Source organism: Parus major, chromosome 5 (assembly GCF_001522545.3).
Source record: "Parus major isolate Abel chromosome 5, Parus_major1.1, whole genome shotgun sequence".
NCBI classification, from domain to species: Eukaryota; Metazoa; Chordata; class Aves; order Passeriformes; family Paridae; genus Parus; species Parus major.
In genome coordinates this window covers 46713986-46726476 of record NC_031774.1, presented here as the reverse complement: position 1 = coordinate 46726476, position 12491 = coordinate 46713986, and the positions used below count along the sequence as shown (strand labels likewise).

The 12491-nt window shown below is 37.7% G+C and overlaps 1 protein-coding gene across 12 annotated transcripts in view; it reads right to left on the bottom strand.

Moving 5' to 3' along the window:
* Positions 1–12491, bottom strand: part of UNC79 (unc-79 homolog, NALCN channel complex subunit) — a 105805-nt gene that overhangs the window by 79933 nt on the left and 13381 nt on the right. For all 12 annotated transcript variants that reach the window (XR_004497886.1, XM_015631734.3, XM_015631733.3 and 9 more), the window contains 7 exons: positions 10950–11120; positions 7999–8091; positions 6661–6716; positions 5908–6037; positions 4322–4386; positions 2439–2527; positions 1224–1264 (listed from right to left, as the gene is read on the bottom strand). Coding sequence is in view for 11 of the 12 variants with exons in the window: in XM_015631734.3 (XP_015487220.1) it covers positions 1224–1264; positions 2439–2527; positions 4322–4386; positions 5908–6037; positions 6661–6716; positions 7999–8091; positions 10950–11120 (645 nt within the window). In the remaining variant the exon portion in view is untranslated. The remainder of the gene's footprint in view (positions 1–1223; positions 1265–2438; positions 2528–4321; positions 4387–5907; positions 6038–6660; positions 6717–7998; positions 8092–10949; positions 11121–12491) is intronic.

The following is a 12491-nucleotide window of genomic DNA, read 5'->3' as shown; positions in this document are numbered from 1 at the left end:
GGAAGGCATACAAAACATGAACACAAAGTGATGATCTTTCTGCTTTACTACGGTAGCCACGGGAAAATGGACATCCTGCGAGGAAATCTCTGGGCTAAACTTGTGTTTCCAGATACTACTGAAAACCCTAAGCCTGTGTAAGTTAGGACACTGTACGCTTAAGCCTATGACTATTTCTGTTTGAAATGCAATAACAGCCTTGGTGCATTAAGGGTGGTGTGCTCTGCAGCCCATCCACCTTTTGCTTACACTTCTGCCTGACAGACAGACCTGTAAAAGTGCACCTTGTACACACACCTGTGGCTTGCTGTAGGAGACATGGCTCAGGTGGGCCTACACTGATTATGAAAGCTCTTGGCATAAAAGAGTACTGAATATGGATGAACAATGTAGAAGCAGCCACTATGTCTGTGGCCCATAATTTCAGAGTGAAATGTTTGCAGATTCAACCTGTAAGCAGTAGCTATTTGATCTGTTGCCCTGGCAACATATGATTCAGTAAGTTTAAGTGGCTGATTAAAAAGAAGTGCTTCCCTTAAGTAAATAAAGCATTCTTAATCTGAATAACATTTTAACTAAAAGCAGACAGAAAAAAAAATCTCAACTGCTTAAGAATTTTCAGTTTGCAAAGCAAAGAGAGACAGTGTCTTCATTCTGGAAGGGTTTTTAGACAATATGTTAATTAGTCTGTCAACATGCTTTGTCTGCATTCTAGTAGATAACAAAATATCAGGTTTTCTCACACTAGCCAAAGGACAATGGTTGGATCAATGACTGGACCATTGAAAAATATTTTATGTCCTTTTGTGATGTCCTCTGCAGTCTCGTGTTACAGATTTCTGGCAGCTTTTAGAGCTTTCAAATCAGACCCAGGTTACTGAAAGAACTAGCCCCATTTTTTGGACAGCACTATGGGACACAAATACTTTTTAAAAACTTGGCTCCAATTGTGACTGCTTCAAGACTTGAAAATCTGTTCAGTTGTCTCTGTTTCCTCACACATATAGAGTTGCACAGTACTTCAGACAGAGGATTAGCTGTTCTTCATAGTACTTTAAGGACATTAAGCAGCATTAAGTACAAACTACTTTGAAATTAAATAAATTTTAAAAAAACATTATTGAACAGAATGCAGCAGTTGAAGTAATACAGTATAGAGAAATTATCAGCATAGCTTTGTACAGTTATGATTAGTTTGTAGCTACCCTTAAAAGACCTCTTACCTTGTGGCAGAAGAACATCAATCAACCATTCACTGTGATCCCTGTAAAAATATATATATAATTAGCTTTCTTTTTATACATATATATATGCATATGTATACACAGATTTATTTTTGCACAGAGGAAATTTAGACAAATCAATGTGGTAGGAAAGCCATTATTTTGAAGCTGCTTTTTTTCAAATGTAGTTTTATAAATTGCAGACTGGTTTATATTACATCTCTTTGTTGTGCCGTTTTACTGTAAATTACTACTTTGATGATGTTGGTCACCATGTTCAAGGCTTTCAAAAATTACTTTCAAGATCTAAATTTATCAGATTAAAAGAGAGTGTGCTCTGAAAGTCTGACAGCTAAGAAATTATAGTGAAGAATAACAGATGAATGTAGGAAAGAAAACAAAGTACCAGTACTGTTTTCTGGGAGTGTCCTTAGAAGCTATCCTACCAAATTCAATTACTTCTTCCTGCAGCTTTAACTCAGTGATGACTTAAAAACCTAAGATGAGACGCAATTGCTTTTCCCACAGCCAGTGTGATTTAAAGTTGTCTGAAACTGAGGAAAAAACCACTCCTTTAGGTTCTGAACTACCGGTAACCTTGTTCATTTGAAGTAACGACTGGCACTGACTTTAAGTATTAGTAGATTTTGTATACTAATGCAAACCAAAGTAGTAATTTAAAGGTAAAAAAGACAACCAAAAATGAAAACAAAGTGAGGCTCTTTTATCTCAGGGTATACTCCTTCCAAATACTGGCCAATCCTGGATCGATTTCTTTGATCTCTGCTGCTTCATGGTATATCTTACAGACTACCCTGAAATACATGTTACAAAACATTAGTGAAAGCTCTGTAAAAGAACTTTCACTGTAACGTTCTGTTTTAAATGACAACTAATGGATGAGGACAAAAAATGTTTCATAAGCACAAGCTGGTTCATTAATGAGGTTTCCTTACCATAGTCAATGCATCCCACAGTATCTGTTCTTTCAGAGATCTCAAATTAAAATCTCTATTTAAGGTAGGTGCAAATGCTGATCATGTGGGTAAGTATCTGTAATCCTTATTCATATTTAGTGGCAGCTTGCTCCATATATTTCAACAGGTTTACCTATATGAATTATATGCTAATCATAGCTCAAAAAAGCTAAACTCTGGGGTTCTGAACTCTGGAGTCTGAAAATATTTATAATTTTCCAGCTCTTGGTTTACCTACCCTGCAATTCTTTGGCTGCATTCTTCACAAAGATATAGGGGAGGTGGCTTATCACCCAAAGCCACAGACAGGGATGGGTCAATGCACATCTGAAACATGGAGAAGGAAAAGGATGAACATCTCTGTTCATTGAAGCTTGCTAAAAAAGTTCAACATGTTAATGCTAGGACATAAAATATAACACAGCTTTGATATGTATTAAGAGCATATAGTATTCTGAAAGAAAATACTCAGCATGTGGTGTACAAGATCTCAAACTACTTCTAACAAAGATAGGGATGTGAGAGCCTGTAAAAAAATAGGACATATTTCAGTGCCAATATTATTGCTTTCTGAAAGACACGTATGTTTTTTTATATACTCACATCACATGTTCACTATACACTGCTACTTTTTTTTCCCCAAAGAGATAACACTTAGAGGATCCACTGTTTAGGACAAGGTAATGGAAAGGTCTAGATTCTTCTCTCTCAAAAATGCCTATTCCAGCAAAATCTAGTTTTCAGTCATCACAGCTTTTAAGTATAGCACACAAGTGCAGTGACAGAACAAAGACTCACAGTTCCCTTGGCAACACAGGTCCAGACTTTGTCTTGCATTAGCTTTTATCTTTTCACATAAGTCAATTACAGAAAACAGTGACAGTTAACAGCCAGTTCCATACACATTTGTTCAAATGTTTTGTACTACTAAGGAAACACTCAGAAGCAGTATGCATATCTTAACCACTCTGATCAAAATGTTTCTTACTCCATTAGAGTGCAAGACTTTATTTATAAAGACAAATACCTCCTTGAATCTTTCACATCTTTGTTAACAAAATCATTTATTCAGGACAAAACAGGCTGCATTTTTCTGAGTGATAACTGATCAAAACTGGTTCTGTCAAAATTAGGCTAACGGATTACTCAAAAACATTCAGGTATTTAATCTGAAAAGCTTGGAACTGTATTTTTAAATATTTTGCTCTATTTTGTTATTAGCCTGAATCTAGTGAGATTCTAGTAATCACAACATGAAGGAACACCTTCCAGCATTTTTCTTGTGAGAGAGGAATCATTGAGAATGATTGGAGTGCACAGAAGGTGGTCCCTTGCAGGACTCTTGAGGTGTCATTGTCATGTCCTATCACAGCCTGTGGAAAAGGCTCACTGAAGAACTGTTTGACTAAAGAAATTATATTAGTATACAAATTGATGCCAGGAAAATTTGTTGTACCTATATATTTAACTAGATACAAATTAATTAATCAGTACACCTGACTGTAGTATGCTCTGGACTTGGTTTGGTGTTCCTGCCTCTATCAAATTGTTCTGTGAGCCTGGTCAAACCTTTTTCATTTTTACTATGCATGTAAACAGTAAAGATAAAATTTACCTCCCTCAAAGAGGGCTGCAGAAAAAGTAAGTAAAGCTTTATTGCCATTTGCTTTAGGACACATTCCAAGCAAAGGATCAAAACCAGAGCAGGAGCACTGTATGAGCTCAACCAAGATACCAAGGTGAACATATGCCTACATAACTGAAATAATGTTTCCTGTATGCAATAATATTTGTGCACATGTTAATATACATGCATGTGTTCAGGAAAAAATTTACATGGATTAGCCAGGAGCCAGCTTAGAATTTTATAAAGTGCTCTACAACATCACCATGTTTAATTTCAAGACTTTCCGCAGAAGTTGCAGGAAAAACCTCATCTTGCTTTAGGCAGCTGAAGAACACATTCAGAAAGGTGTGGCCCCCTTGGTCCCAACAGGCTTTGCTGCTCCCTTAGTGCCTGCTTTTGGTCACCTGCACACCACCACAGCAGATGGCTGGGGCCAAAGCACAACTTCCCCCACCCCAGGCAGCTGGCTATGGCCCCTAAAGCAGCAGCAGTACCTTCACAGCTGGTTTGTTAATGGCATTATGGCATTCAATGTGCTGGCAATGAATAGGATTCCAGGCTGCAAAACCAAAACATGGCTGATTAATAAATGAGCAGAGATATTTATCTTCTTTGTGCCTAGAGGTCTCAATTGAGAACAAGATCCTCTTGTACTAAGTACTATACAAATATGAGTACGCTACAAATAGACATTCCTCAGGAAGCTTAATAATTACAATAAACAAACTTAAACATACAGGCCTCCTGACTTAATTACAAAACAATTAAATGAACTGCAGATTCAGTAAGAAAATGGAAAAAGAAAGAGATTCCTGTTGCTGACTCTTCTTGATCTCACCAGCATCTTGAAATAATTAACTATCCTTCCACTTCAGGACAAGATGGCAGGAATAGCTGAGTAAATTCAGTTACATTCCCAGGCAAAATCAAAACATGGCTATGACAAAAGAAAACTAGTCCAGTGACAGAAGGAGCTTTAGCTGTGTAATGACAAGAAGTAAGCAACAAAAGGATGCTCAAATGGCATCACTCAGATGCTCTATGGGAAGCCCCCAGATCAAAATGCCATACAACTGCAGATAATACTCATCCCATGCTGGGATATATTAGCAAAAAATTTACTTATAAGGAAAAAAACCCAGTCTATCCAGTGCTAGTAACAGTTCAAAAAGAATACTATCATGATTAGCTTACAGACCTGCTTGCATGCAGAGCAGTACATAAAGAATTTATTTTATTTCTAAGCAGTCAAGAAAACTTATCAACTCTTCAATGGAAGGCTTTAAAACAGATCAGTCAAACTTCTACCAGGAACATTCAGGCTGCACTTGAACTGGTCTAGGGGTCTTCTAAGGTCTGTTCCCTTCATTTTCATAATTTAAAATGTCACATTCTGGTCCAGAAATTTTAAAAGTGAACAAAACATATGCCATATGACAGAGATTATTTGAAACAAGTTGAGACAGACAAGCAGGAAAAGCAGGTCAGGAGTTGTTGCTGGACAGTCTTCCCTGTGGCAGCACTATTCCATCAGTATCTCTGGGGAGTCTGGCAGACTTTGTACCATCCACCTACTCCAGCTGCATTCCTGACTTTGTCTCCCATTTTCATCCTATAATCAACCTTGAGAATTTATCCATTATACTAACTGTGCATGACATCATTTGACTTTTTTGACAGTAACAGCCAGATAAGAAGTCTTAGCAACAGCAGCAGTGTTAGCAGCTGGCACAACAAAAGCAACCAAAGCAATAATTGAAAGGAACATAAACCAGAACTGTTGGGAGGCCCAGGCAGCAGTTTCACATACTGTTTGTTACAAACACAATATTTATTTCTTCTCTTGTTCAGGTTTAGTTAATATTGTGAGTAAGACAACATATTTAAAAGCCACAATCTGAGTTTTAATTTTTCCTAACAGCGTTTAAAAATGCAGATAAATAGATACTGCATATTGTTATGAAAGTACAATATATCAAACAAAAAAAAAGTCAAAATACATCAAAGAACCGTAAAAATGTGACTTTAAGACTTTTCATCATTTATTTATTTTGGCCTATACAAAACCAGCTGCACTGACCTGTGTACTGCAGTCCTCTGTACTCACTGATTGCCCCAGGGGGTTTTAAATTGGGCCAGTAGTGAAATAACATTTGTACTGCTGGAGGTTTAACTTGAGATGGTCCATAGGCTATGACATATAGTAAATCCTAAGGGAAAACAGGTACAGAATGTTTATTTTTTTAATGTAACAAACCACAATTCTTACTGTACTTCTGTTCAAAGATAGCTGAACACACAGGATTAATACATATCATGCCCTGTGAAACTTTCATTGTGTATGCTCTTAGAGACAGGCTAGATGACCAGTTTTGATGCTTCTGAGTTTGATCAGAGCATGCAACAGCAACCCCACACCCCACAGTGCACTAACAGAGCAAAATGAATTCTCTGTCTAAGACATGGAGCAAAGAGGTGAGATACAGATAAATACTAGATTCAGAGCAGATTCAGACAACAATACTCACAAATAGTTCTTTTTAAAGTCCGGTCTCACATAAACTGAGAATCCTGCTCATTATTAAAATTTCCACTCATTGGAGCCACAATCACATAGTACTTGGGAAGCAGAGCTCTGTTCTATAACACATGGAACTGCCTCTGTAAACTAAAAATTAGAGGGACCTTCCTCTCCATAATCCAGAGGGAGGATTAGATATAAAGATCATTTACAACTTCTTGGCATACAGTCAGTTCAATTTTCAAGCCATCTGGTTTTTATTACTACCCATGCACAGTCACTTCCACGAAGTATATATGATCATAAACTTACTTTCCATACTTCTTGCTTATATTTCATGAGGCATTCCAACAATTGGCAGTGATACACTGAGAGAGAAAAGACAGTACAGACTTAATACGGACATGGAAGCTCAGGTTACAGAAGTGATGTAATCAGCTGATTGGCTTTGCTTTGTCCATCCAAAACTCTATGCCTCATTCAAATATTTTTTTTTTAAAGGGCTTGCTAAAGAATCAATGCTCTGAAAGTCATCACAAAATATAAGAAACGGAATATTAGTAACGTCTTTCTGGCAAGAAATGCAGGAAGATGACTACTATGAGGGTACAGCTTTTTGCACAGCAGTGGAAATCATTTTCAAACACATGTAGTTGAAAAATACCTGCTGATTCACAAAAACTTTGTCCCTCTGTCACAATGTAAACGGGAATCTTGTCATTCATTCTGAGGCAGCAACAGAAGTCACATGTAACAATATATTATTCCCATATATACCAAAGGCTATAGGAGCCACTCTGTATCAAACAAACATGAGAGCCAAGTGAACTACTTTACATGTCTGACTTCCCAAAAACCACAGGGCAACATTTTTCTCTGATGGTCTGAACACAGAAATCACAAAAAACAAAGACAGAACATTTCATGAAAAAACCTGACTTCTGCAAGCAGCTTTTAAAAATGGTGTTCTGGTTTTATTTACCCGTGTGAGGCGTGTTAGGATTATGTGACACTCCTCACACAAGGCCCTGTGGGGTTCCTCCAAACACACATACACCATCTACCCATCCACATAAGACAGGAGATAGTTGACAGCTGACAATCATGCAATGTAAGAGCTCTCTGGGGTTAAATATTGTTTTGATTTGGTTATGTGGTCCCAATGGTTTAACAGGGCCTGCATCACTGTTGTTAGATACTCATAATTGTATTTAACTTCATTATATTTCCATTAAGCCTGCAGCCAGCATTACCTGTCTTCTTTAGGATAGTACCACCTGTGAATCCAGTGATATTTGAATCATAATATAAGACAGTTACTATGAATTTCTGTAGACAAGGTAAATGGTATTTCTCTCCAACACCAAATTATATATATCAACACTATATTCTCATGTCAAACATGAGTAGATCAGAGTCTCCAATCCTGGGCCAAATCACATTTCTTCATCACAAAGAGATCTCTTATCTACATAATGATTATTTCCAGCATGATGTTCAGAAATCTCAGTTTTGACTAAAGTAAATCATTTTTCATCCTGTGCTGGATAATGACACAGTTTTATCCCATAATGAAAACTCTTCTGATTGTATTTGACAATACTTCCTGACTGATGGTTTCAGAATGAATGATACTATGTTCACACATACCTGGGTTCGATGTGTACTGCATTGCAATCATCAGCATTGATGATGCAGACAGATTGACATGTGCTGGGACACCTTCTCGTTTTGAAGATCCCACTTAAAAGAGAGGAAAAAATAAATAAATTTTCTGTTGTAATAGGAAAATCAGGTGACAATAGCATGTAACTGATTCCAACTCATGCAGATAAAATTCCTAAGGTGCTATGTCGTGAAAACAAAACAAAACAAACCAAAAAAAACAGAAATGAAAAAAAAAAAATCTAAAAAATTAGAAACACTGTATTGGGGGGTGAAACACCTTTTCTGATGGAAGAGAAAGATGGCTAGGTATTGATCCACAGAGCACGCACCTGATTTCCCAGATCAGCGTGACTTCATCCCTAAAACTGCATCAAGCAGTTGCCTTCTCAAGTTCTCTCCTTCAGAACCCACAGACCGGTCAAAACAACATCACTTGTACAGCCAAGTGCATGCAGGCCTGGGATTGTGGGAAGGGTAATGAGGAAGTGGAGGGTAAGCAGCCAAGATAAATGGAAAGCCTGCTGTTGAGGCGTGCCCAGGAAGGGTTGGGGTTGGTGATAGCTGCTGGGGTATGGCACAGATTTCTTCTCAGGGGGCATCTGCTAAGAGCTCAAGTTACAGCTACATACCAGAAACATCAGTCCCATTGTTATGTGAACTGTGCTGAGAAAATGATGAACAGCAGCACTGAGTATCTTTTACCTCACACAGAAAGTGGCTGCAGTTCCTCCCGGTCTCCCATGAAGTGGGCTACTATTAAGTGGTATATATTTGGAAAAACCCTGCAGAACTTTTATATGGCAACATGGCTTTGAAGGCAAGCTCCTACACAGAGATGTCACAAGTATCTTTCCACCCTCACAGCACTTGCCCAAGCCTGGCTGCCAGGACCCAAATACCAAGCATTTGGGATAGAAGCACGGAACTGCAGCTCCAAGCTCAGTGAGCTGTTTTCATCCCTCCCATCTGGCTCTCCAACTGCTTAGACAATCTCTTGCATCCTCCCTTTTGGTTTGAATGAGAACTAAACGCTAAGGGAAGGAAAGGTTCTGCACTTGCCTTCCAAAGAAGCATATAATTCCCAGCAGAGAAAGACAAGGAGACTAATTAAAAGAACACTCAAATAGAAACAAAGGAGGGAAGAGAAAATGGAGAATTTCTCCCTGTTCTCCACATGACCCAACATTACTCTGGCTCTCTTCACTGCACTTCATTCATTTATTTTTGAATATTATCCACACAAATATATGCCCCAAATTATTACAGAAAGGTGTATTTTTATGGATTTAAATTGAAAAATACTTGGCAGCTCTAACTGGGCAATTAAACACAGCCATCAGCAAAAAAGTAGGACACAGTACTAGATTAGTAAATTTGAAAAGCACCAGACTGGTTTCATACAGGGATCTCACCAAAACTGATAGTGAAGAAAGCCAGCATGACAAATGCAAATGCAAGGATGCAATCCCTGTCAAGGGCAGTTGGGGAACAGCATCTATTTAAGTAAACCAAGGATTTGACTCAACCAGCTATTCTGAGGTATAATTCTACAGATCTGAGGACAGACAGGATAAGTCACCACGCTCAGCTGTTCTTTAACAGGTTACAGCAGTGGGAAAAGAAGTTGTTTAATGCAACATTCTGCTCCTAACCCAAAGAATACCTATTGCACATACATATGAAATATATCTTAGCAATTTTGATTTGCACACTGTCATTAGATGTGTCAAAGTTAATAGAGAAAACATCATTACAATGTAACAAAAATTAATACTTTACATGGGAAAACCAAGGTCCAAGAGAGCTGGGGGACTTTTCCAAGATCAATGACTGGTCAAATTAGAAAATACAGGTGATAAATTTGCATTAGATATTAATCTCAAAACACTGGACTATGCTTCTTTCAGCATCTTCTGCAGGCTTAAATGACATCACTCTTGATCTCTTACAAAAGTTGATCATGTTTTTCCACAAAGATCAGGAATATAGAGGTAAGGAGGAGACATTCTCACAAAATCACAGAATGTTTGATGTTAAAAGGGACCTCTGGTGATCATCTGGGCCAATCCCTCTGCTCAAAGGAAGATAACTAGAGCAGGTACCTAGGGCAATTTGTGTTTTGAGCATCTGCTAGGATGGAGAATCTGCAACTGCTCTGGCAAACTGTTCCAGCATTTGGTCACACACAGTAAAAGGCTTGTTGGTTAAAACTGACCTAATACTGACCCAAATAATTCTCTCTGCAGAAAATGGTTATATTTCTCATTACTGCTGAAGTCCTATCAAGATTTTTGTCAGGTACATAGACAACATTCAAAACACACCTCAAGATCCACACTGTGCAGGACTATGAAGTTAAGTAATCATGTGACACCTTCTCAGAGGGGACGTAAAAAGAGGAAAAAAAGCAGGGACCATCAGATTCAGACCTAATTCTTAGGGACAGGAGGCACCACAAGCACAGCTATTTAGTGCAGAACTTAGAGAGAAAGTGCCAAGAAGACAGAGAGGGAGAAAATCAGAAATTTACCACAACAATGTCACATTGAGAAAAATCATATTTGTACATCCAGATATAGTCCAGATGCAAAAATATGCATGTTGCTATTGCAGCTATTATTTCAGGAGCAGTTTGCCCATTGATTTTCTATGCAAAACTCCCACTGCTGGCACTGAAAGTTCTGTGAGTCTGAAAACAGTGATTTCTTAAATAAACATCATACTTTAAATGAAAGAAGAATTCACACAAAAACACAGCATAATAAATAAACAAAAATTATAGAGCTATTTCCCTTTGAAAAATAGTCACATGAAATTCTTTTATGTAAGTAGATTGATGTTCCATTACAATTCCATGACAGACTAAATTTTGACTTGTACAATGTGATACTATTACATGCCAAGAAAACAATGCTAGAATGAGTTCTACTTACATATAGCCATAGGCAGAAAAGATGTGCTGAGATACTCTATGATATCCTTGTGCAGAAATGGAGGAAAGGTAGCTAATGTTGAAATCATTGTATAGGGTAAAGTACTCAAAATATCATCACTGAGAAAAGGAAGTAAGCATGTAGTAGTGTAAAAAATTGATTGCCCAAGATCTGTTGAATAAAATGAAAGAAATACAGAATCATTACAATGAAAATGTAATTATGACTATATCCTTTCTTGTTTACAAAACTAAAAAATAAATTATATTTAAATTCCAGCTTTCCTCTCAAAGTAGTTTGGGAAGATAATCACTGCACACAAGTGAGTTCACCCTCAATTTTTAAGTCCCTTCTAGAGGGAAACAGGGAACACTACTCCGAAGAGTCTGGGGGGAGGGAATATGAAAGCTACAGCCTATAAAATAATCAATTAAAATCAATGCTGATTTTAATCATACAGTGATTAATGTAGAATGGCTTGAATTTAAGCAGAGATGTTACTAGAATCAGAATTTGAAATGCACATTGTATTGAAGGCCAGGTTTTGCAAAAAGCATTCTAGCCTTTATCAGTCATATTAATATAAGAATTTTATCTTAATTACCCTCAAGAGTTCTGCAAAGTACCTCACATATACTGACTACAGGAAGAGTCACTGTATTTTTCAAACCACATGTGATTAAACTACAGATCTTGATTTCCAGGGAAACCATTGAGGCCAAAAGTGGCCAGAGCTTAAGAGGATAGGAATATTTATCAAGATTTTCTATACCTATCTAAATAAATCATACTGTAACTCTTTGGAAAGGATACTTAATAACTGTGCAACATTTTAAGATCCAAAGGGAAAGCATAGTTTATTGTGTATCTGGGCACTGTGGAATAATCTTTATACTCTCTCCCAAATGAGAAAGTGGTGCCCATAACCCTCTGAGGAAGATTGCAGCATTCAATGAATCCTGAGTATGAACCTGTACAATAATCCAAAGACATCAGAAGGCCTTCCTCCTGCATTTGTTAATTATTCCTTAAGTGCATTACAGCCTTAAGTATGCCACACAGGCCTTCAGTCTCACCTGCACAACTGATGTGACTCAAAACTGTCTCTGTAAAGCACAGAGAGATCTGTAGCTCTAAACATCCTGGGACACAGCAAAAATTAAAACTGGCACTCCATTTCAGTGGTTCTGGCCAGCCTTCTGTGCAAGAGTAACCAGACCCTCAATGCCACAGAGTGCTTCTCTCTTGCAATACACACTCACCAGCTAAACACAGTCTTTTACAACCTGATCAGGCCAAAGCTCGTTGTGCAAGGATTGCCTTGCACAGCAGCTGTACTTACCCAAGCAACATGGATTGTTCTGATAAAAAAAAAATCTTTCTTTTAATCAGTTACTAAGCTGAGGAAGAAATAAATAACAAGTTGTATCGCAAATTTTAATTCTCCGCACACAAAACCATTCAAAACCACACAAAATAGCGAGCTCCCCTTGCCCCAGGCATGAGTCAACCAAATTATTCCTGGCACATACTTATCTAAAA